The sequence below is a fragment of the Micropterus dolomieu genome, unplaced genomic scaffold (genome assembly GCF_021292245.1).
Source record: "Micropterus dolomieu isolate WLL.071019.BEF.003 ecotype Adirondacks unplaced genomic scaffold, ASM2129224v1 scaffold_343, whole genome shotgun sequence".
Taxonomy (NCBI): Eukaryota; Metazoa; Chordata; class Actinopteri; order Centrarchiformes; family Centrarchidae; genus Micropterus; species Micropterus dolomieu.
Genome location: NW_025744330.1, coordinates 385 through 24,279, shown reverse-complemented (window position 1 = coordinate 24,279; position 23,895 = coordinate 385). Strand labels below are relative to the sequence as shown.

General features: G+C 40.8%; 3 protein-coding genes across 8 annotated transcripts; 2 read left to right on the top strand and 1 right to left on the bottom strand.

Annotated features, from left to right (window-relative positions):
- Positions 1-2,166: 2,166 nt before the first annotated feature.
- On the top strand, positions 2,167-4,627 carry srd5a3 (steroid 5 alpha-reductase 3). Its single transcript, XM_046043487.1, has 5 exons — positions 2,167-2,464; positions 2,608-2,759; positions 2,835-3,020; positions 3,105-3,230; positions 3,921-4,627. The coding sequence occupies exons 1-5, from the start codon at positions 2,241-2,243 to the stop codon at positions 4,178-4,180; spliced, it is 948 nt and encodes a 315-aa protein (XP_045899443.1). The 5' UTR covers positions 2,167-2,240; the 3' UTR covers positions 4,181-4,627.
- An 817-nt stretch (positions 4,628-5,444) lies between these two features.
- tmem165 (transmembrane protein 165) lies at positions 5,445-9,679 on the top strand. Its single transcript, XM_046043488.1, has 6 exons — positions 5,445-5,791; positions 6,185-6,410; positions 6,513-6,688; positions 7,184-7,366; positions 7,622-7,727; positions 7,991-9,679. The coding sequence occupies exons 1-6, from the start codon at positions 5,639-5,641 to the stop codon at positions 8,065-8,067; spliced, it is 921 nt and encodes a 306-aa protein (XP_045899444.1). The 5' UTR covers positions 5,445-5,638; the 3' UTR covers positions 8,068-9,679.
- A 2,286-nt stretch (positions 9,680-11,965) lies between these two features.
- Positions 11,966-23,251, bottom strand: clocka (clock circadian regulator a). Of its 6 annotated transcripts, none has more exons than XM_046043481.1 (21): positions 23,039-23,251; positions 22,848-22,933; positions 22,451-22,510; positions 21,984-22,132; positions 21,776-21,867; positions 21,583-21,672; positions 21,337-21,457; positions 21,090-21,203; positions 20,879-20,997; positions 20,162-20,244; positions 19,264-19,370; positions 19,027-19,174; positions 18,852-18,927; positions 18,605-18,749; positions 18,387-18,487; positions 18,067-18,279; positions 16,712-16,870; positions 16,370-16,579; positions 16,086-16,273; positions 15,687-15,954; positions 11,966-15,312 (listed from the first exon to the last, which is right to left on the bottom strand). In XM_046043481.1, exons 2-21 carry the CDS (start codon positions 22,859-22,861, stop codon positions 15,070-15,072), a joined length of 2,700 nt encoding a protein of 899 aa, XP_045899437.1. In that variant the 5' UTR covers positions 22,862-22,933; positions 23,039-23,251; the 3' UTR covers positions 11,966-15,069. The 6 variants fall into 6 exon arrangements, with proteins under 6 accessions (XP_045899437.1, XP_045899439.1, XP_045899438.1 ...); XM_046043483.1 differs by having other exon boundaries at positions 15,765-15,954; XM_046043482.1 differs by having other exon boundaries at positions 16,086-16,246.
- Positions 23,252-23,895: the final 644 nt, after the last annotated feature.

Sequence of the window (23,895 nt, the reverse complement as noted above, 5' to 3'; positions counted from 1 at the left end):
TGTGGTTTATTGCAGTAGTAAATAGTACAAATAGATGAACATACCGGTTGATTTCTTATTCTTTTGTTTCCAGTTGTTGCGTGTATTGTGGTTTGTGATCTGTGGTCTGGTGAGAACTGTATGTGCTCCCCCTACCTGTGTCTACCACTTCCTGTCACCTATGCCACCTTATACAACCATGTGCATCTGATCACTGCCAAACGGTTTCAAAAATACTACTATAAACATATCATAACAAAATAAAATATCATGCCAACAATAAACATAAATGGCTCCTACAACATACAAACCATCATTATCATTAATATTTTGGATTCTTTTTCCTCAGACTGTGTGAACCTGTACATACTTCTAAAAAACAAATCTTATTTTATGGTATTCTGCCATAGAGCACCAGCTTGACTGCAATCTTTCGGGGGCCCAATGAGGGTCCAGCTCTTGGCACAGTAAAAAAGAGGAGGACACCGGGGACAAGGGAGGGAGGGAAGCAGGAAACAGTCCACACTTCCTCAGACAGGATACTGGGCTTCTCTAAGAGGCATCCTGGAATCAAATGCCTCAAAGGCCTTATCCAGTCGTTCACAAAAACACACTTCTTTTCCTTTGACATGTTGCTGCATTGTAGAGAGGAGGAACACACATACCACTTGTGAACATGTGAGAGGAAAGCTCAGCAAAAACTGAGCATGAGTGAAGCACCAAAGCCACGAGGTCAGGCGACATCATGTTTGGTAACACTGTCCTGAAGATCAAAGTGTGATGAACTGATGCAGATTTTGAATCCAGAGCATTGCTTAAAACAATGCACCCTCCTATCTCCTTCTACTCTGTTATACACCTCAGAGGGAAATACTCATTTAGCTGTACATCAGTGGTGGACAGTCATGAAGTACATTTACCCACGTAACTGTATTTGTATTTTACTTAAGTATTTTCTTTTCATTCAATTTTCTACTTCCACTCCACTACAGCTCAGATCTATATATTTTACTTTTTACTTTACTACATTTATCTTATAGCTCTATTTACTAGTTACTTTACAAATTAAGATTTGTAAACACAAAACATATGAAGACTTAATAAAATCTGTTTTATCATTTATTAAACTATCCAACATTTTATACAAGTACAGCTGACACGATAATTAGATTGAGATTGAGATTAACTCGCACAAATTTGATTGTTTAGACATAAAAAGATTTCATGGTTTACCCTCACAAATGTAAAGATTTGTAAAAATATTGAGCTTCCTATGTTTGGTTAGACAAAGCAAGCATTGTGAATCTACTATGGGCCCTTGGTAACTGTGATGGCATTTCTCACTATTTTCAGAATTTCAAAAATCAGTTAATGGAGAAAATAATCAGCAGATTAATCCATAATGAACATATTATTAGTTGCTTTCCAATACAAAATATGCATAAATTAGATCCCCCTCAACAATCAGTATGCATGAGTAATAATAATTTAATATGTAATAACAGTCACAGGACATTTTTCTTTCTGCATCAAGTACTTTTATTTTTAATGTTATGTTTTCCTGATTATACTTACATACTGTTACTTTAGATACATTTTCAATGCAGGACTGTAACTTGTAAAAGAGTATTTTTATAGTATAGCATTAGTACTTTTACTTAAGTAAAGGATCTTAATAATTAATCCACCACTGATACACACACAGACACATTATCTGATTAACTGATTAGCGGTAGGATAGTGGATTGACAGAAAATAAACCAGTAACAATTTTGTTAATCAAATTAATAGTGTAAGTTTTTTATTAAGCAAAGATGTCAACTTCACTGGTTCCAGCTCTCAAATGTGAATATTGTTAATTTTCTTGATCGTTTGTGTTATTAAGGCTTTATATGTTTGGCTTTCTCTTGGTTGGACAAAACAAGCTATTTGAATACATCTACTTATCTGCAGAAATGTACTGCTTCTGACTGGACTGGCCGTCATGTTGGGTCCCCTTGCTATGTGGTGAGATTCAGGTGCTGCCACCTGCTGTATCATTTTCCAGCATTGCTTACAGCTGTAAGACTGAATGCAAAGTTTAAAGCTGTTCTCAAGGTGTAACGTATTTCACAGAATTACCTGGCAGGGTATTACAATAATACGCTTGAATAATCACAGGACACCTCCTGCCACCTCACATTTCATCCGGAACCCTTGCTACCGTTTTCCGGCGGACTCTTTTCTGTGTTGCACAAAACAATGTCCTGCGGAGCGGGAAGATGCATTGGAGCCCCTTCGGCTTGAGCGTTACTGATGCTTTCTGGTCTTCTCTGGCTTTGTGTTTCTTTGTAGCTTTCTGCGCTCATAAAGTCTCACCGCAGCTGCCGAGAAAATATGAAACATGTCGCCTTTACGTGTTATTTCAGGATCTTATTCGGTACGGAAAAACCAAACAAAACCTCAAACGAGACGACTGGCTGCGTGTGTTTGACGTCCCTAAAAGGTAACTGTTCAAAACAACTCGTGTGTATAATTAATACATTTGTAATTTATTTAATTTCATTGTTTACATGTTTAAAACTTAAACATTGTAGATGCTAATTCAGTTGAACACATAAATCCTGAGCATGACCTTTCTCCTGTCAGGTGGTTCTGGCACTTTTATGCCATCTCTGTTGGCTGGAATGGTCTCCTTCTGGCCTTGTACCTGAACTTCACACTTAAGCATCAGCCATACCCATCATGGCTGACTGGCATGTTAGACATTTTGACAGGTTTACCAAGCACTGACAGTCAAGGTAGGCTGCTCTGTTAAAGCGTGTGTCTACCTGTGTGATTCATACTGCTGCTGATATTCATGCTGTCTGTGTTAGTCCCACAGCTGTCTACTGTCCTGGTGCAGCTGCTGCTCTGCGTCCACTCCCTCAGGAGGCTGCTGGAGTGCCTGTTTGTCAGTGTTTTCTCTGATGGAGCCATACATTTGGTGCAGTATGTGTTCGGAGTGGGGTATTATGTCGTGCTGGGGTTGACGGTGCTCTGCTCGGATCGCCTGGGAAAAGGTTAAAGTGAAACCAGTCCTCTCTACATTGACAATTTAGCTGGCTCTGCTATGTGGTGTAGATGGTTGCGCTGCTCTTTTTCAGGGACTGGAAGTCTCCTCTCTCAGCTGGACTGGTTTCACGTGGCTGGAAACGCACTTTTCATCTGGGCCTCAATGATGCAGCATCAGTCCATGGTCCTGCTGGCCAGGCTTCGCACTGGAAAGTCCGGTACGTTTGTGCAGTTGGCTTTGCTTCAAACCTTTGTGTCTGCATGTTTGTTTGTTTGTACCTTTTATTACAAATGATGTATACTTAATTACTGCTGACCATTTCCCAAAAAAATAACCATAATAATTAGATTCTATAGGTGTACATAATGTTCAGTGACATATGCACAGTACATTAATTGTTTATTTCGTTTTGTTTTGGCAGCAGAACAAGCTGAAAATACATCATTGACATATTATCACCATATAAAGTTGTTATGGGGAACTTGTTGGCAAACTGTTGTAATTTAGACATGCAGCATTGGCATTCATTTGGTGGTTGTTTTGATCTCCAAGAAATATCTGGCTCTTTAGCTGCTGCATACTCTGCTGTGTTCTCTTGTTAGTAGAAACAGATGCCCACTGCTGCTGAAAACATGGCTGTTGAGAGCGATGTGTTGCCAGTAAACCAAAACAATTACCTAAAAGTGGTTATAAAGCTTTGTAGAGCTGAGCGTAACAGCAGTATTGGTGATGATTCTCTGTGGGTTTATCACAATGAGTGACACCTTTCATAGAAGACAAGTGATCCATATTGATTAGTGCAGCTTTAACTTAACACAGATGCATAATTACCAGGTGAATAACCACTGGTCTGTCAGTTACACAGGGACTAATGTATTTTCTGTTATCTATCTCTGTTACCTTTCAGGGACAGTGGAAACGCTGGCTCACAGAGTGCCAGAGGGAGGCTGGTTCGAGCTGGTGTCATGCCCGCATTACTTTGCTGAGCTGCTGATCTACATCTCGCTGAGCTTGGTTTTCGGAGGCCTGTCTCTGACATGGTGGCTTGTTGTCCTTTATGTGCTCTTCAACCAGGCGCTGGCAGCACAGCTTTGTCACGACTTTTATATTAGCAAATATGAGTCATACCCGAAGCATAGAAACGCATTCATACCTTTTGTGCTATGAATAGCTTTAAGTTTTAATTCCTTAATGGGAACTGTTAAGTCCTCGCAAAATGTCAGAGATGTCTGAGGACTGACAAGGTGTGTGAGTAAAACTCACCTCTCTGTCAGCATCGATTGACAAGGTGCTCTCGACCAAGTGAAGCTCCTCCATAGCTTCAACAGAGCAACACTGATTGTGGTTGACAGTGTGGATGTGAGGCATGGCAGTGCTCTAGAAACACTCTTCCACTGCAAAGGTCTGTGCAGGTGAGAGGTGAGTTGTTTCTTACAGACTGATCATGTGAGGAAATGAGGAATGTCTCCACAAATCACAATATTGTTTTTGTTATAATAAGGTACATTCATGTAATAAGGACACATTTTTCTATAACACCACACAAATGTATCACGTTAATAAAATTTAAGGAAGTTTAAAAAGTTTCTTTAATAAAGTAAAAAGAGAAATCAAGACTGAATATTTTCTTGTTATAGCAACTTATGAAATGTTCTGTTTGTAACAGCATACCAGTTGGAGCTTTGTGACAAGTTTTGTGTTAAAATAAGTGGGCATGTCGTAATAACAACAGAAATGTCATAAGTATATTGTGACCCACAGATTAACAGGTAAAAATGTCAATATGAGAAACTTAGCTATTGGTTTCAACATCAATATTCTGCTGTTGTACAAACATTGGAAAGTAGTTTTTTGTAATACATATGATTTCAAACTACAACATAAAAACAAGTTTGCTGTAAATACTACACTTAAGGTAAATAAAAGGAAAACTGAGAATAGATGGAACATTTGAGTGTAGGCTAGGCTTTATGAGTCCGCTAGATGGCGATGTATTAAACTGTCAACCTTTGCACGAAAATTGCTGATAAGATTACTTTAATTGTGTATAGAGGGTATGCGCTGTATTTAAATATTTATTGTAAAATAATCACCACATCTTATTCAGACTTTTATAGTGGTCATAAGTTCTTCTTGCCACCACTGAATAAACATTTAGCAAGTAGTGAGTACATTCGCATTAAGGTCAGGTCATTAACTTGAATGAATTGGTGTATTTCATAACTGTCAGAGAGCTTATAGTGATAACTTTATCGTTTCTTTTTTTTCCCCTTGTAACGTCTTTCAAGCATTTGACTCATTGTTAACTATTTGCATACGCGTGTTAATGACAAGAAGGCTGTCCAATCCCCGAGCTGTCCTGTGGGTACGTTACTTTTTATGGTCCAATCATGTCCTTCGTAACGCGGCAGCAAGTTTGGAACTTCCGCCCTGCGTCGGCATCGGTCGGTCGGTCTGCCTGCCTGCCTGCCTGCCTTATCGTGACGTGTATAAGCGAGGGGGTCCCTGAAATAGTGTAGTCTGCTAATATGAAGTTAGCCAGTTTAGTTGCCGATGATATTAAGTAATTCGCGGAAGACAAAGTAAAGCGGGAACTGTGTTTTGTTCAGTGTTCTGTGAGCAATAATGTCTGTCATGGTCGGCGGAGGAGATGGACGGGCAGCTAGAAATGTGATTTGCGTGTTGTTTCCACTCGCCGCCGTGTTTTTACTGTCTATCGGAGCTGCTGCTCTTCCAGAGGAGCACAAGCAAGCTGTCCAAGAGCAACCTGTACAAGAGGTACAATCTTTTAACTTCATTATTAACGTTACCAGTAAAACCTTCTATCTGCCGCTACTTCCTAGCGCCTTCCAGCTAGCCAGCACATGCTAACTGTACATATCACATTGTGTTCCGGGTGTAACGTTAGCTGGCTCAAGTGGGCAAAGTTAGTCTTTCATCTTTAAGCAGGACTAGCCAAGCAAACCTTTTAAGGAAAAATAACGATCAGATAACAGACGTATGAGTGGTAGCATGAGCTGGCTGTGCTAATATCGCCAACACTTGTGTTTACCTTTTTAATAATGTTCTTAAAGCATGCTGCCCCAATATTAAGCTAGCCACAGACAGACTTGCAAGTTTGACTTTTCTTTCAAACTGTGTGTTAACTTTGTGTGTTGGTTTTCTTTGCAGAAAGCCTCAAGTCCCCATCCAGTAGGTCCAGCAGTTTCTGCAGATGGCCCCAGCAAAGGAAACCTGGGTTTTATTCATGCCTTTGTGGCCTCTTTCTCTGTCATCATCGTCTCCGAGTTGGGAGACAAAACATTTTTCATTGCAGCCATCATGGCAATGCGGTACAACCGTCTCACCGTGCTGATAGGTGCCATGTTAGCCCTGGGAATCATGACTTGTCTTTCTGGTTAGTAGAACTGGGTTTATTGGTTTTGCACAGTGGTAATGTAGAGTTATTCCTCCCTCCCTTTAAGAGTTTAACAAAGTGATTGTTGAATCCACCTCCCAGTGCTGTTTGGCTATGCCACCACGGTCATCCCTAGAATCTACACACACTACGTGTCCACCGCTCTGTTTGTCATCTTTGGTCTTCGCATGCTAAGAGAGGGACTGAAAATGAGTCCAGATGAAGGCCAGGAAGAGCTGGAGGAGGTGCAGGCAGAGATCAAGAAGAAGGATGAAGAGGTAAGCCAACTTTTTTACTTTAAAGCTTAGAAAGACACGCTTATCCCAGGCAGATCAAGTAGTACAATCCCAGTGTGACGGTAAGTCAGTACAGATAAGTGAACATACATAATTTATATAAGCAGCCACATAACACCCTCGGTGTGGGTATTCTTTGTCTTACTCAGTGACTTTACCAGCAGAAATGCTCTGTCACGGTGTTGCTGCTTCTCAGAAGATCACATCCTACTTGCACATGCTAGTGGAAACTGCTGAAACACTGATTTTCATGAGTCTGCCAGGCATTTAAAAAAAGATTGGTGTTGTAGAGAAGCCATTTTTATCACCAAGATGCATGGGAGAATGGAGGTTTTACAGTTTCTACCACAGCTGTTGTGGAGTAAAAGTTTCTCAAACATCCCATGACCTGTCCAACTGATTTCATTATGTAAGTAGAGCATTAAACCCAGTGTTTTAGTAAAATCAGATCTCAATCTTCTGTAATTCTGTGTCCAGCTCCAGCGGTCCAAGCTGCTCAATGGGTCTCCAGATCTAGAGGCTGCATCAGGGACTACCGTTCCTCAGGGAAAGTGGCACAGCTTCATCTCGCCCATCTTCATCCAAGCCTTCACCCTCACATTCCTGGCAGAGTGGGGGGACCGCTCGCAACTGACCACCATTATTCTAGCTGCCCAGGAGGTTTGTTACCTTTACTCGAGGGCACACTGCTGTGTGTTTTTAATGCCATATAGAATATCTTGCTGTATATCGAGTGTCTGAACTTTCACCTTGGGTGGGCCCCAGTGCGAAAGCAAATCTTTTGTGGTATGGCTCCCGAACGATATACAAACAGCAAATTGCCCGGCTGCGTTAAAACACTGATCAGATATTTAGGAAAGGGAATGTATAATGTTTTTTACCATCATCATGAAAACCACTATTTTTTATTCGCAGAATCCATATGGAGTTGCAGTGGGTGGTACAATTGGACACTGTTTGTGTACAGGACTGGCTGTGATTGGAGGGAGAATGATCGCCCAGAAAATATCTGTCAGAACAGGTGAGATTGTTATATTTTTTTTTTTTTTTTTTTGAAACAACTGATTTGTTAAATCCATTTTCAGGATTACAGTCCATCTTTAAAATGTACTATACTTTTTATGTGTTGAAGAAGCAAGTTACTTTAAAACACAGTGGATCTGATTCTTGAAACATCTGTAGTAGACACAGATGAGATCTTAACTTGTTGTGTGTACATGCATATAACGTAACTGTATGTTAACTACAACCATAATTTTTTTTTTGTTTGTTTTGCTTCCATAGTTACAATCATTGGAGGGATCGTTTTTCTTGCGTTTGCCTTGTCTGCCCTGTTCATCAAGCCAGAAGGTGGATTTTAATTGGAAGAAAGACTTTCACGATTACTCTGTACATACGTGTAAAATTTGATTAAGTTTCTGTAGAGAGACAATAGTTTTGAGTCTGTATGTGTCCAACAGAAAGCGTGGCAGGCTAAACAGAGAGCCTGAGTCTCGCCCTCATCCCCCAGCTAGCCTCTGTTCCACTAGTCTGTCTGGACATTATTTTGTTTGCATCAAATACCATTTCCCAAGAGCCTTAACCTGTTGTACACATAAAAGCCTAATGGGAGTTGTAGATGTTAGACTAAGTAGTTGATGCTTTATCAAGTAAGAAAGTTTGTAAGAATGAATAGAAAACATTGAATTACAGAGGCTTTCTTGGAGAGGGGGGCAGGACTGTCGCTCTCTGTAAGAGTCGTATTCTCATCACAAGGTGTGTGAGAGAAAGAACACCGGGTTGTGAGATTGCTGCCTATCTGACAGGCACTACTTCCCTCCCGCTCAGCCATCTCAGTTAGACACAAGATTAAAAAAATATTTGCCTTTTTTTGTTTTTAAATGTTAAATCGTTGATCCCCACCCCCTCCCCATCTGTGTAACACGAGCCCAAGCATTGTCAGGTGACTCTTTGACAGAATAGAAACCCTGGACCGAGCTGCCAGTTTCCTCTTACAGGAGTTGGCTTGTGTTGCTTGGTTGTTACTTCCCCCCTCTCGACGACACTTTTTGCCACAACGCATTCAAATCATGTAACAATAAGTGAGCCTGGTTTGTGTAAGATTTTAATTTCCCGCTGTGAGGAGGGGAAAAACTGTAAACAGAACCAACAGCACATCATTAAGAAACTGCTTTTGAGATCTGATTTAAGTTGAGATTTTATTTGAGGCAGAGCTGTTATCGAAATATTTCCCTTAGTCATTCCTCTGTTTCAAATGGGAGCGGTCTTTTTCAGAGACAGAGACCTGAACCACAAGAATATCTCTGCATTCACGTGTCACCATACCTATGTTGGAACACCTGTGTAGGTACAGTACCCAGAGAGCTACACCACAGCTTAAATAAGCTTATGTCTACTCTTTCTGAAATGTTAATTACACATTGGAGATAATGATCGGGGTTGTTCTTGTGTCCGACAGTGAATAAAACGTGGATAATGTTGAAGGCCCGTAATTGCCTTCCTAACCGGTTAACTCTTCATCGGTGATCAAAACCATTTCCAGTATAAACCTCACTTTCTCAATTGTTGACGCCCCGAATCACAAAATAAACAACTGCATCAGGTCCACAATAGATGATAGTAAGTACCGTGTAATTTACCCTACACAAAACCGACAGTGTAAGTCTCTCCTTTTGCCGCTAGCAGCTGTGTTGTAGCTAGTGACACCTGAACACTGCAATGTAACTATGTTTCACCTTTTATTTAAAGTGGTATCTATTTATTTAGCTTAGTTGTCTTTCCATATGTACTGTAGATATAGAAAGGGTCACTATAAACAAGGAATGGGAATATTTTTTTTAAGTGAAGAGGTTAAAGCTGCATTGTCAATATTTGACACGCTGTGTCCAGCTGTGACATACTTCTGTTTTGTAATACAGTTTGGATGAAATGCCTATGAATCTAAAATACTCAATAAAAATGTGTTTTGTCTGATTTCTAAACCAATCATTTGTACTGTGTGGAGCAGAGTGGCAGCACAGGACACATCCCAGAAAGCAAATGAATAAAGGTGACAACTAGAGTTGTTTATTGAATGTAATGTTTGAGTTAACTTTATTTCTGGTCAAAGAGCCTCACAACCCTGCAGAGCCCATGTGAAACATAAAACTGACCAGCAGGTGGTGGTAGTGGGGGGACGTTAATACCCAATCCTTGAGCCCCACCAGGAGAACATAAACTGAACATCTTTAAATTTATATAGATTTATAAATCTATGGTGAGGCATGTAGGGCAGAAAGTCCTAAATTTGGTACCACTTACTAATAAGGCCTCCATTTACAAAGGAGTTGTAACTTGTAACTAATGGCTTTACTTGTGGTTGACAAATGATTTACTAAAGCTTCATTTAAAGAAGAAATAGCTGATCAGGTTAAGCAGCTAAACAATTAGTCGACAAAATAAACCAATGTATTTTTACAATTCATTAATATATATAATAATTAGTCAGAAATAAAAAGTGGAAATGCCAAACTTGCAAACATGCTTATTCCAGCTTCTACAATATGTGGCTGCTGTTTGTCAGATTAACCAACAATGAAAAGGATCTTTAATAGTTGCAGCCCTATTACAAGGTCAATTATAGGTGCCAGGTTCATTATTCCACTGGAGGTTTACCCTTTGAATTTGGTTATAAAAAAAGCAACGGGCATTAATAAAGAGTTTAAATCCATCAAGACTCGATTTAAGTGTTATAAAGTTGATAAACAGATTTTTTCCAGAGTGTCTGAACCCCCTTTCATGTGGTCAAAGGGATATTTCACAGCCTAGCAACCCAAAAGTTGTTTTTATTAATGGCTTATAATTTTTGATTCTGTATTGTGCTTTGATGCTGACTAAAGTTGTGCAGTCCTTATTTGCTCAGCTGAGGCAGCTAACTAAGATCTGATCAACCCTTCCCTCTGCAGACTTGGAAAAGGTCATCCATACTTTCATCTCTTCCAGACTTGACTATTCCAGTGCACTTTATTCAGCAGGCATAACATCCAAAGACTGCAGTTGATTCAAAACGCTGCTGCCAGGCTCTTAACACGTACTAACTGGTTACCTGTGAGTTTTAGAATCGATTTTAAGACTTTACTTCTTGTTTTTAAAGGCCTTGAATAGTCAGGTTCCTGATTATATCTGTGAACTCCCTATGAGCGTGATCGCTGCTTGTAATGGCCCCGAAATCTCGTGTAGCACAGGACCAGGTCCACTCTACAGGTTGTGTGTCTTATTTAAGTATTGATATGTGTTGTAGCATCACAACTAATGAAAAGGGGGCGGGGGGGTCGCTTTATACTCTAACTAGATGCAGTCTTTATGGAACTTTATGCAGTACAGAAACAACACAGTGGAGAGAATAGGTTAGGAACTGTATGAAAATTATTAGAGTGGAGGTGGGGTCCAAAAATATGTAATTTTTCTTTTTGCTGCAGGGAACGTGGACTGAAATCTTTTTTCTTTCGAAAACATGCCTTTTTAGGGTGCCATATATCGTAAAGGTGCTTTCTGCAAACAATCATGTCTCAGTAACAGGACTTGTTAGCAGGGACAATATATCTTGTTTTGAGAAACAGTAGATGGGATAGTGGATTAATATCGCTAGGGATCGAACATTATCTTTTTGCCAGCCAACAGTTGCCTTCACTTTATTCTGCATTATAAGATAACTTACGGTAAAGTTAAATGCATGTTCAGCAAAACCCAACCGCTGCCTAATCGTCAGTAGTAGTAACTGTTCATTAGCTCTTGGTTCAAAATATAAAACAGCTAAAATGCTCCGTAACCAGGAAGCACCATTTCTTAATATGTTTACATTCATCCTGGCAACTGCGGCTTCCACTTATTTTGTGCAAGTTGGGCTACGTTAAAAAATATTTTCCCATTAACATTTTAAGCTTAAAACCTAAGTTGAGTTGAGAAATTAGGTAGGAGGGTGTTTCTGTTCGAACATTTAAAACAGACAATGACAACTTTGTTAAATTGAAGCATCATAATGTCAAGGTAGTAATAAAGGTTAAAAGATGTTATCAAACCAATTTTCTACATGTTTAAACACACAAAGTGAGATGGGCTTCGGGGCTTATAACAGCAACTGTTATATGTAGTACAGAGTTTATTTCTCCCCTGAAAAACCCAAACTGAGTCACTTTATCCTGGTAGAAAGGCTACTAATGAGTCCAATATCCCAAAGCAGTGAGTAGGAAATGACTTTTATGGTGCATCACTCACATTGTACACAGTGGTTGAATAATGTTTTATTCTTTCAGCCCTTCACACAGACTTCATTAAACTCCACCATATTCAGACATTACCAGACACCTACTGTATGTGCTTATGGTATCACCACCACTTTGGGCCAATGGTCAAAGACTGACTTTGTATGGATTTCACCAGACATAGTGGCCACTTGTTAAGCTGGGCTGAGCTGTCAGCTTGATACCATCAGTGACAGTGAATTAGATCAGGTGATGAGGCAGCTGCGGGCAAGCCTGCTAAACCAGAATGTGTAGGGAGTCTGTGCCGACAAAATAACGTAGGTGTGTTCCAACGGTTGAAAAGCCTACTCATGAAATATAACTCCAATTTAGGATAGGTTCTGTTCTGATTGCTAAACAGTAAGGCAGCTTTCACCCTCCTGTGGATATTTAAAGGGTACAGGGAATTTGCCAAACCTGTCTTCATGCATTTTTTGTGGATGTGGCCTCATAATAATGATCCCCACAATTTTTTTATTTGGATCACATGACTACTTGTATGTGTCAGTCATTGCTCACAGTGATGAACTGATGAATATCACCAGACTCTGCAGTTTCCCTCAGAGTTTTCTAGCCTCTTTCAGCTCACGGTTTTGGTTTTCTGCCTGCAACTTTGTTTTGGTTCACTCTCACCGCTCTCATTTCGTGTTGTTTGGCTGCAGCAGGCAGCTGTTTTCTGTTTAAAGTCTCACAAAACCTGCCCGGCACAAATCGCAGACAGACAAAATTAGCAAATAGCTGGTGTACATAGTGGGACGACATGAAAGTGACCCATATGTGCAAAAAAAACAAATAGCCTACGTCATCACACGCAGCACGTTGTCGTATGGAAGTAAACATGGAGGCCACAGAGGTTAGCCTCTATAGTTTTATTTTTAAACTGATTTCAGGTGGAAGAAAGTTTGTGAGCGAATGATAACGAGGAGAGTCAACTGACTACTGTCATTGCTGCCATCATCCATGTTTGTGTTTACCGTGGCTCCTGCTAGTGCAGAATTGTGATGATGGTTGCTCCGGAGTGACGTCAGACTTGGATGAATTTCTATCTGACTGTCCATTTTCAAAAAAAATCCAATCTGTATCTGATTTGGACTAGACATGAAAGTGGCCCAAATCGGAACTGGAAAAGATTAGATTCCATGTGACTTGGGTCGTTCATACTGTTGTGAGTCACATGTGAGCTACCTTCAGCTTTGGTCACTTTGGCCTGCAGACTGAACGCAGCCTAACTGAAAGCTAATGTTGCTCTGTATCTGCTGGATGTGTAAAAACTATTTGCTATATTGGTTTGCTATATATAGAATGGTGACAACATGTCAGTGTTATGTTCACAGCTTGTTTGTGCGTCCCACAAATTGGCAAAAAAAAAGAAGATTGCAGGTTCAAGTGAGGGTGAGCAAATATGCAGAGAATCACAAGAGGGTTTGGATGAATTACTTTAAGTAATGCAGTTGGCTTTTTATCAAAGCATTACGGAGAACCAAAAAGCAAAATTCTCACGAGACAAACTAGCTACTTCTGACTACTAAACACTGGTTAGTAACTACACGAAAGAGGCAGCAGATATAAGGAGCCTAAATGAGGTTTTTCCAGGGTGACTGGCCTCTATCTTCCTGATAGTGGATAGTGCAAGGAGTTCAGAGATATGAGGGGACTTCTTGTGTCGAGCTACAGCTTCCCCAAGAGCTAGTCAAGGTGGTTTGGGACTTGGCGCTGCGTGAAAGTCACCCAGAGACAAGTGGAGGATGACGCTTTGGAAAAAGAAAGTCTAGGCTGCTCCTAACCCTGCTGACCCAGATAAGAGGCTAAAGACCGGAGGGATGAGCAGACTGCCAATGAGCAAATCATTTGATTAGCCCATGCTAACACAAATCATTTCACTCAAGCTTGGTCTGAGAATATTAGCAACAGGTTAACAGATCTGAGTTTACATTTTTATTTGTAAATATATTTTAAGGGATAAATATTTATAGATTGAATAAAGTCTCTTCAGGTATCATACAGGCATTATGGATGGCTCTGAAATGGAGGAATCTCAGCAGAAGTGCTAAAAATTAAGAAATAAGAATATGAAGGAATATGTTGGCAAATCTTATTGTTGCAAACATTTAGCTTAACCTTGGTAGCCTTCATACACAATACTCCGCTCAAGTTGAGTCTAGTCTTTTGTGTGCACATTTTAAAAAGCTTAAAAATACTTTTAAAACATTTCTGTCATTTTGACAATTTTTACGAAATTTTGTGAAAATATGAGTCAAGGATTAAACAAACTGTGACACAACAAGCAGCATCTGCATTGTCTGCTATGCAGACACACAAAAACATCCCGTAGGAGAAAGGAAGTCTGTGAAAATATCAGCCACTGAGCATTTTAAGAGCTTTTTTTCTTAGAGTACTAGAAAAAAAAGCATATTCAAAGCTGCAAATAACAGATTACACATTTCATTTCATGCATCATATAAAATATTAGTTCTTTCTTTTTCATTATATTTACAAAATATATTACACATGGTGTTCTGTACAGTAAAAGTTCAATCTACACCACGTTCTTAAAAATATTTTCTGACCCATAATTATTTTTACATGAAAAACAAGAATAGGAGAAAACATCCAAAACAAACAAGCCTCTGGCTGTTCTTCAGGATGTCTTTGAAGCTCGATAGAAGCTTCGCTGTATTAACTGAAGAGCTCTGCTGAAAATAATCCTGTGAGGATGACTAGAGCACACACACACACACACACAAAACACAAAGGGAGGGGGCCGGGTGTGGGGGTCCATTACAGAGATTGTGGCTCCCTGTTTACTAAGAGAAAAGGCTTAGACCCGTAGCCAATGCCTACTACCTGAGCCACAGCGGGCCCAGTCCTGGTTTCTCTGTAGCACTTAGTGCTCAGGAGTTTAGTGCAAACAGCAAAAGATCCTTGTGGGGGGGAGAAGCCCCAGCCTGCCCATCCAATCAATTCTCAGCCTCTGAGGCACGGTCTCAGTGCTGCACTTTCAGCAGAACTCCTCTCTGGACCCCCGTCACTAAGACACCCACACCGGGTTTTGGGCTCACCCTACTTCTAATTGGCTTTAGCCAGCTACTGTGGCTGCGTAGCAGAGCGATCAGACAAACTATCTGCCCTGTGAGGGGCCAGTTGCTGTTTCTGCTGTTGTAACTGCTTCTGTTGTTGATGTTGTTGTTGTTGTTGTTGTTGTTGATGTTGTTGTAACTGTTGCTGCTGCTGTTGGGCTGTGGCAGTGAAGGTACCCTGCTGCTGCAAAGGGAACGCTGCCTGCAGGATCAACTGGGTGGACTGGTTTCCATGAAGAAGCCGAGGAGCCTTAAGTGAAAAAAATTAATTAGCTAGGTCTTAGGAAGGAAATTAACTGTTGAGTCACGTACACAGAGTCAAGATGTAACTTCAAACTGCACTAGGCAACATTTTGGTTTTGACGTTTGAAATTATGACCAGTTTGATTCACTTTATAGAGAATCTGAGCCACTTTTTCCCCCCACCCCCATCATAGACACTGAGGGGCAAAACCACCTCACTGTGGCTGCTATGAATGAAGAGAACTTTGATACTGAGAAGCAAATTTCTTGATAGAGCAAGGACAATTAAACTGATACTAATCAATCCATTAGAAATAGACCGAACGTTACCTAGTGCAGCCTACACATTCATCGTCTTCATTCGTTCATTTCCAGTGTTACCTGTAGGAACTGCGTTTGCTGCTGGGCCAGCGGAGTATGCCCTGGCTGCATGGCTGTGACCTGTGATTGCTGCTGTACCTGCTGCTCCTGCTGCTGATGCTGCTGTTGTGATGGCTGCTGGGAAATGCTGATGGTCTGGGTCTGGCCCTGCTGAGGAGCAAAGGCTGTTACCACTTGGCCCATAAACATGGTTGTGGGAACCATGACTGCCCCACATGCCATCTGTCCTGTCACTAGTTTGGTAAGCAGCTGGGGACCGGCAGGAAACCTGTCAGAGACGCGAAGTGGGCAAAGGAAATAAAGTTAGTTTTCATAGTGCAATGAATGAATTAACATTCCTTAACAAATTCACTTTGTGCGAATATATAAAATGAATAGTTTTTAAATGAAGAGGCAAACCTAATCTGAGCTGCACGGTCCTGAGCAAATGTAGCCACAGCAGGAGTGTTGGGACCAGTATTCTGAGCCAGGCTAGTGGCAATCTGGACCATGTTAGTAGGGCTTTGCTGAGGGATCATCATTGTGTTGTAGAGAGATGCAGACAGTGGATTTTGTTGAGGCTGCAGAGTGAGAGACGATCGCTGAGACTGAAAATACACAGAACCATAGAAAGTGACGAGATCTGTAGCATTCTGGATGGACAAGAAACAAAATGAAAAGGAGAATTATTTAGTTTGTCTGACCTGTGAGAGTGCTGTGCTCTGGTCACGTAGGAGCGTTTGTTGTTGGGACTGGGGCTGGGTAGCATGTTGTTGCTGTATGTTGTTCTGTAGAGGCCCTGCAGAAACCACCTGGCCCTGCATGCTGAGCATCCCCCCTTGCTGCACAGCATTCCCCTGGGCCATCTGAACAGAGCTAATACTTAGTCCTCCAGCTCCTTTCTGCAAGAACATCTGAAACATACAGGACAGACTCTGAAACTGTGGCAAAAAATAAATAAATAAAAGTTTTCTTTCAAAAGCATAGTAATGACATATTCATTTGACTGTTTGTTCACACACTCCTGAGCAGCTCCTCAGTCTCACCTGCAGGCTCTGTCCCTGCACTCTCTGCAGCTCATCTTGGATCTGCCGTAGCTCATCCTGCTGCCGCTGAATGTTGGTCTCGATCATCCTAGTCCTCTGCTCCAGCTGCTCTTTCAGGTTTTGCATGGCTTCTAGCTGGTTGCAGAACTGCACCACTGACTGTCAAAGAACAATGACATTGGGACACAGCAGTAAGTGAAACGGAAGCTGCCAAGGTAATAAATGTGAAAGCATTATTATCTGGCATAGCAAGAGAGTAGCAATTCACTCAAATGTCAATGTCTCTGTGGATTTAAAGCTACAATGTGTAAGATGTGGCCAGAATTTTAGTTTAAAATTTCTCCTGATTTTTCCCCCTACGTGATGAAATATCAAACTCTGCCCATCCACAAAAATTATTAGAAATAGTATCACTGAATACCTGCCACAGATCATCAAACAACTTTATTGTTGCAGAAGAAGCGACGCCTGCTAATCCAGGAAGGAATTAATTTATAAGCTCTATATGTGATTAGAAAGGAGCAGAGGAGCAGAATCACTTAGAGAGTAGACTGGCTGAGGGGAAGGAGGAGATGAAATGCTGCCTCCTATTTGTTTAGAGCATGTGGCCAAAAATTACACACTGTACCTTGAAGAGCAAAATGCCTAAAAAATAATCTAATTTGGGTTGTAACTATTAACTAGTTCCAGAGCACTAGAAATTCACTTCCCTATTTGACTAATTGGTTCTTATGCTGTTAAAGATGTTTGTTGCACATGTTGTGATGTGATGTTCTTCTCAATAATGCCGTTCGGTTTGTGCTCAACCACAATGAAGCAATCAAATAAACTGTACATATTCTGTATGTCATCTTTTCCCTTTTGGGAATGAAGTAAATACCAAAGAAGAATTCTTCTTTCCAAGGCCTATCCTTATTAATCAGGAGCTCAAGACACAATTCCACCTGCAAAACAATTTTACACCACTTTTTGTTGAGTGTTTTTTTTACTGATCAACCCATAGCTAGGTTGAGCGAGGTCTACAAAATTTCCATCGGACGATGGAGGGGGCCAGAAAGAGGCCGGTGTGTTTACCTGACGTGTAGCCTAGGCTTCTTGTGTGTCTGAGTGTGGGGAGAAGAGCGTTACGAGGAAGGTGCAAAGCATCTTTACAATTTATAATAGTAATGTTTGTAGTGATTAAAACCTGCTTTCACATGGCAGTATTATGTGAAAAATTGGCATCGTCTATCGGCCCAACCCTACCCATAGCATACTATAGAAAATTATATTAAATGATGTTTAAGAAAAAAGCAAGCTTAAAGATTATTATTACATTATTTAAGTCTTTAAAACAAATGAGATAAATAACTTACTTGACTGGTCTGAACTTGTTGTTGTTGTTGTTGTTGTTGCTGTAGTTGTTGTTGTTGCTGCTGTTGCTGCTGCTGTTGTTGTTGTTGTTGTTGCTGCTGTTGCTGCTGCTGTTGTTGTTGTTGCTGTTGCTGCTGCTGTTGTTGTTGTTGCTGTTGATGTGAAACAATCGATGGTGCCATGTTCTGTCCTGTATTTTGGGAGCTCATCGACTGCTGATGGAATTAAAACAGACACCAAACAAAAAAGGATGAATAACAGTTCATCTCTTCACCCTAACTTAAAAGGCCACACCAGACTCTGTTCTTGCCCCTGAACTGACCTGACTGCTGACAGATGATCTTCGTTGTGATGTCATCTCCACAGCAGAGACCGACTGGCGACCTGGTGTACTTCTATCTCCCTGAAGCTTCATCTGCGATGCTGAGAGGGAAACATGAACATGGTGTTCAGATTTAGTCCACCTAATATAAAGTAGAGTCTGTGATAGAGATTCGCTGTTGGGGTGACGATGAACAGCTGTTTGGTGAGGGAGCTTACAGGCTGGGTCAGACACGGCAGTGTGCGAGGATTTACGTGAGCTGCGAGACGAGGCCGAGGGTGTCCTGCTGCGGTTGAAGCGCTCTAGAGCCTCCTTCAGGCTGGAAGTGTTGAGCTGGGACTCAGAGCCTGAATCCTGGGACTGCTGTGAGGCGAGGGAGACGGTCACTGGGGCTCTGGGGCTCCATACAAAGCATTGTCACCAATTACAGATCATCCCACAGTTAATGTTGAACAAAAGTCTCACCTTGTCTACTCTGATCTCAGGTTGTGATTCTTCAATTCCAAGCTCTCTGCGCTGTTCTGATCTTACTTCAGCATAACTGTAGAGCAAAGACAGGGAATAAAATGCACTTATGATGATGCGTTTTCTACTCTTGTAACTAGGAACGTAAATATCATCGGGTGAATCTTCCATGTACCTTACAACAGTGTGCGTGCAGACAATAAACTCTGGTCTGGAATTCCACTGGTGGTAGGTGATGTAATAGTGGGTCTGAAGCCAAATCCACTGTTGCCCTTTGGTGAGGAATCTGTAGTAGCAGGACTTTCCTTTGCCATATTGCATTACTACGAACACACAAGGAGGGCAAGAAAGCTCAAAAAGAAGCTGATAATCGTAGATCGACTCTATTGAAGTCTGAGAGCGGTATACTCACAGTGTTCATGGCATTTGGCCAGTGTCTCGAGGTCATCTACATGGTAGTAGTCATATCCTGATGTACCCAGGACCTCGAACGGGAGGTAACCTATGATGGGTGGAGCTCTGGACAAACAAAGAAGAGGTTTTTGAAATGATTCATTGGAAGACCTCTACAAACCTTCTCCTATTAGAAAACACTCTTTGCTCTGTGAATAAGCCATCACACACCTTTACTAAGGAGCTAATTATCATAAAGCTTTCACAGTTGGGGGAAGGAGGGAGTGTTTTTTCCCCAAAGGGCTCATAGCAACTTTGAAATCTCTGGTGACAACAGCAGAGCTTCATGAAAAATAACTTCTAAATATCATGGGATTTGGGCTCATTTACTACCATGTGATTTGATTCCACCAACCCAAACCCTCACACCTTGTCTGTACGCTAGCTCACAGATGAACCTTTGACTAGTCCCGCCGATCTTTTCATCCCTGCTGCAGCAGCAAAACTAGTTTTTACCAAACTAAACAGTCAGACTCAAAACCTAATTCTGGTAACTGACAGCAGGTTATGCTGCAGTTCACTTTACCTTTACATGTTTATTTATCTAGTCAGGAGTCACAGAGCGCTGATAAAGAAATAACTGATTGTGATTATTTTTAGTTAAGACTGCAACTGGACCTTGTATATCATAAATAGTGATGAAAAGATAAAACAGGACAAAAAAATGGCATTTTGTATAAAATACTATGGGGATAGTTAATATGTGGTCATTATCTTTAACTCACTTGTTATTGGGTAAATGACCCATTGGTGAAGGGTTACTATACAAAAATATATAACACAAACAGCCAAGCAAAACATCATTTTTACACAATGAAAAACACATTGAAATGCACACTGTAAAAAAAAAACTGTACCTGTGGTCCAGGAAGAGAAATTTCCACTCTAAACTATGTCTGGAGGTGAATTCCTCATTAGGCTCTTCTACAGTGCACATCTCCTGTGAGGGATAGGGATGGAAGTATACAACTTAATTAGACATTATCTGCATCTATTTTACATATTGTAAAAATATTAAATTATAGAGCCAATATTGAGCTGAACATGCAGGACCCAAGGTGAGTGTGAAGAGCTAGTTGCACTGCAGCCTTTGTTAACTGCCATCTCCTGTTTGTTCAGCACTACTTTGCCTCACAGGTTCTGATGCAGTTTCTGCTTCTTATGTGTTTCCGCTGTCTCAGTTTTACTACTACAACGTCTTGTGCATTACTCCATGTTGCTGATGGGTCATTGTTTGATTTTTATTATACACTCAGTGCCACTCATTTTCCAACATAGTAAGATCAACAGTAGCTCAGCTGGAAGAAAGATTTTACAAAGTGTGAAAGGGACAGAGGGAGTGAGAGTGTTTCTGAAAAAGAGAAAAGTGGTTGCCAACCGAGGCAACAGGCGACTGAACATAATTGTTGACAGGAGCCCAAATTTGTTTGCCTGGGGTGACCGGGCAACCGCTACTGCCGAGCCCTGTCCTAATTAAAACTACCTTTTTCAAACCCTAAAGCATGAAGCCCGAATGTGTGTCAACCAGAAAAAAAGGAGAAGTGAGAAGTGGAAGAACGGCTGCTGATTCTTACTTTGATAAACTGCGGTTTGGCAAGCCTCACAGTCGCTATGAGACACACTCTGTCTTCAAAGGCAGAGTGAAGCGATCGCTGGATAACTCCTTCAAAACCGTTTCGGGTACAGTTAGGCACTGGTGACAAATGAAACAACAGAAAAGTCAAGACTTAACGGCCAGGAAAACGCAACCTGAGGTTCAAGTTTGCTTAGAGTAGTGTAACTCACCATTATTCAGGGACTTGAAGTTTCCAATGAACTTCACATATTCATACACAGGAGGCTCTTTGGGGTCAATTGTCCCTCGAAGCATGTGGCAGCAGAACTCCAGCTGATTTTTTGCTGGGAAAAAAAAATAAAATCACAAAAATACAAATTGAAGAAAATAACTGGCACTTGACTAAATATACCAGGACACGATATAACAGATAAGACAAGTGGAAATGCCAAGATCCAAATAAAAGATTCCACTTACTTTTCAGATATTCAGGCATCAGTGTCTCTCCTTCCTTGATATGAGAGGACAGAGCCTTGTACACATCTGAATGCTCCCCCATGGGCAGGAAGTTCAACAGGTTCTGATCCACAAGATCAGACTGAAACACATCAAATATCTTTAACACTAATGAATCAGGCGGCACAGCGGACATTGTTACAGACTTGAAATATTCTATAACTGTAATATTGGCTCTATAGCATAATTTATTCACATCATACTCACAGGTAAGTGTTCTAGTAGGGACGTCACACTCTCAGAGGCGTAGATTATGTTCCCATCAGTCATAATTGCAAGGAAAAATCCATCCAATGCCTGACAGAAAAAAAATATACTCTTATAATTCAACTTGTATTCAAAAGGAAAAGTAAAATGTAAAGACTATTGCACTCCATGTTCAGCAGTGCTCCTAGCTTACCTCCAACATCAGCTGAGTGAACTCTTCATTACTAAGAAAAGGAGGCTTCCAGTCTTGTCTGATCTCAGTTGACTCTGATTGAGCAGCGATTTCTGATGAAGGAGACATAAAATAAGGTCAACACACAGGTTCAGCTGATGAGTGTGACCCAAGGCTCTCAAAGCTTTACGACAACCAGATCGCCAGGCTTGTCATGAGCGCTCCTTACCCTTGTGTTTGTGTAGAAAGTCGATGCTCTTCTGCAAAATAGTGGACTTGTCCATCTTCCGGGTGTTGCCCGGCAGCATGGTACCCAGCTCCTTGATAAGGACATTGAACTGGTCTCTGCGTTTCTTCTCAGACTTGTTACGGGACACTCTGTGGGTTTAGACGCAATAAGTAGTTTGGGCATAGGTTAAAGCAACATTAGCAATGTATTCCAAAAAACTACAACTGCATTCATGTTGGGCAAATGAGCCACACCTACTTAAGAACTTCAAGAAATTAATTAGAAGGACGAGCAATCTGATGCACCTCTACTTCATTAATTACAGTAGGTAGGTAAAGTAGGGGAATCTTTGCATGAAATCGTGCTTAGTAGAAGCTTTAAATAATCACAAATAAATAAAATAAATAATAAATAATTGTAATAACATTGAATTGCTTTGATCTGAACACAAACTACAGGGATCTTACCGTTTTGCTTTGTCCTTTTCATCTTCTTCCATTAACCCATCAAAGATACTGCTGTCATCCCTGCAGAGCAAGCAAACCAACAGCTGAGGAAGATCCTCTAGTAATCTTTTATTTATGAACACTTTGATAAGAGAGTCCATCTGAATGCTAGGTGTTTATGTTGAGGTAAAAGCAGGAAAGAATAAAACTCCTTAGATACCGTATATCCCAAGTGACTTTTATCTGTTGCTGAAACAATTAGTTGATTGATCGATCAAAAATCAATCTATGACACAGTAAATTAAATACTTGGTTGTTTTGGAACTGTCGGTCAGAGAGAAAAGGGCGTTTTGGACATTGTATAGCCTACATGATTAACAACAAGCCAAATGCAGGTGACTCAAAACATTTGACTCACCGGTCAATGCTCATTTTGTATCCTGTTTAGGGCCGCAGTGTTGGAAAGGGGTCTTTTAATCGTGAGGTAGACATTTGTAAATTAACCTTTGAGGGGAAAAAAAGACAGCATGAAATGACAATTCACAACAGCTTCATCGCCTGCCAGTGATTTAAAGCAGCAGATAAATTTGAATCAAATCACAATCTTACCTTCCTGACAGTACAGCCAGTCCTGTGAGAGGATGAGGAAGGTGCTGCTGGATGAAGGCAGGGTGTGGTGATTGTGGTAGTGCAGCTCTGTGAGTCTTGGAGAGTCACTGAAAGTTCCCTCAGTCAGAGGGCAGAAAGTTGACAAGCGGCCTTTGATGAGTTTTTCGTCTGCTTCGGGTGTTGCACATGGCAGCAACATCTGAGTCTATATAAGGTAAAAAAAACAACAAAAAAAATACAAGTTGTCAGTAGTGATCTTGTTTTACAATGTTATTAATTTGCACACGTAGCGAAATCAAAATATGGCAAAATATGATCTCACTAAAACCCTGTTGCAAATTACTCCCACCCCTTTGGCCCAGAATGAAATCTCTCAAAAACTATAAAATGGATAACTATAAAACTTTGTACAGATATTCATGATGCCCAGAGGCTGAATCCTAAAGACCCTTGGGTTGTATCCCCTGACTTTTCCTCTGGCGCCACCATGAGGTTTTGTTTGAAATGTCTCAACAATTATTGGATGGATTGCCCTGATATTTGGTAAAGGGGTCAATGACCTGAGACAAATGTTTGTGTCCATATGGTTAAGTTAAATTTTAAAGGATTCATTTGAAAATAAACTTCTGAATTACTTTAATACATCCTTTTTTGAGAACCTAGACCAAAATAAATTGTAAGCAATTTTAATAAAATATTTAGAGGATGATGAGAAAAAAGACCATGTAACAAATTAAAGCTGCAAGCAGCGTTGGGCGGGCCCTCGCACTTGTAAGCGCGTCCGCGCGTGAACCGGCCGAGTTGCACATTCTGGAGTTCTGCCGGTGCGGCTGTGAATTTCCTACGCGTTTCCAACG

Coding starts and splice junctions, on each gene's coding strand:
- srd5a3 (XM_046043487.1), top strand. CDS start 2,241: ATGCATTGGAGCCCCTTCGGCTTGAGCGTTACTGATGCTTTCTGGTCT. Junction 2,465..2,607: donor GTGTTTGACGTCCCTAAAAG/GTAACTGTTCAA, acceptor TTCTCCTGTCAG/GTGGTTCTGGCACTTTTATG. Junction 3,021..3,104: donor CTCGGATCGCCTGGGAAAAG/GTTAAAGTGAAA, acceptor GCTCTTTTTCAG/GGACTGGAAGTCTCCTCTCT.
- tmem165 (XM_046043488.1), top strand. CDS start 5,639: ATGTCTGTCATGGTCGGCGGAGGAGATGGACGGGCAGCTAGAAATGTG. Junction 6,689..7,183: donor TCAAGAAGAAGGATGAAGAG/GTAAGCCAACTT, acceptor TTCTGTGTCCAG/CTCCAGCGGTCCAAGCTGCT. Junction 7,728..7,990: donor GAAAATATCTGTCAGAACAG/GTGAGATTGTTA, acceptor TTGCTTCCATAG/TTACAATCATTGGAGGGATC.
- clocka (XM_046043481.1), bottom strand. Junction 19,175..19,263: donor GGCCAAATGCCATGAACACT/GTGAGTATACCG, acceptor GTGTGTTCGTAG/TAATGCAATATGGCAAAGGA. Junction 18,750..18,851: donor CTGAGATCAGAGTAGACAAG/GTGAGACTTTTG, acceptor CTCGCCTCACAG/CAGTCCCAGGATTCAGGCTC.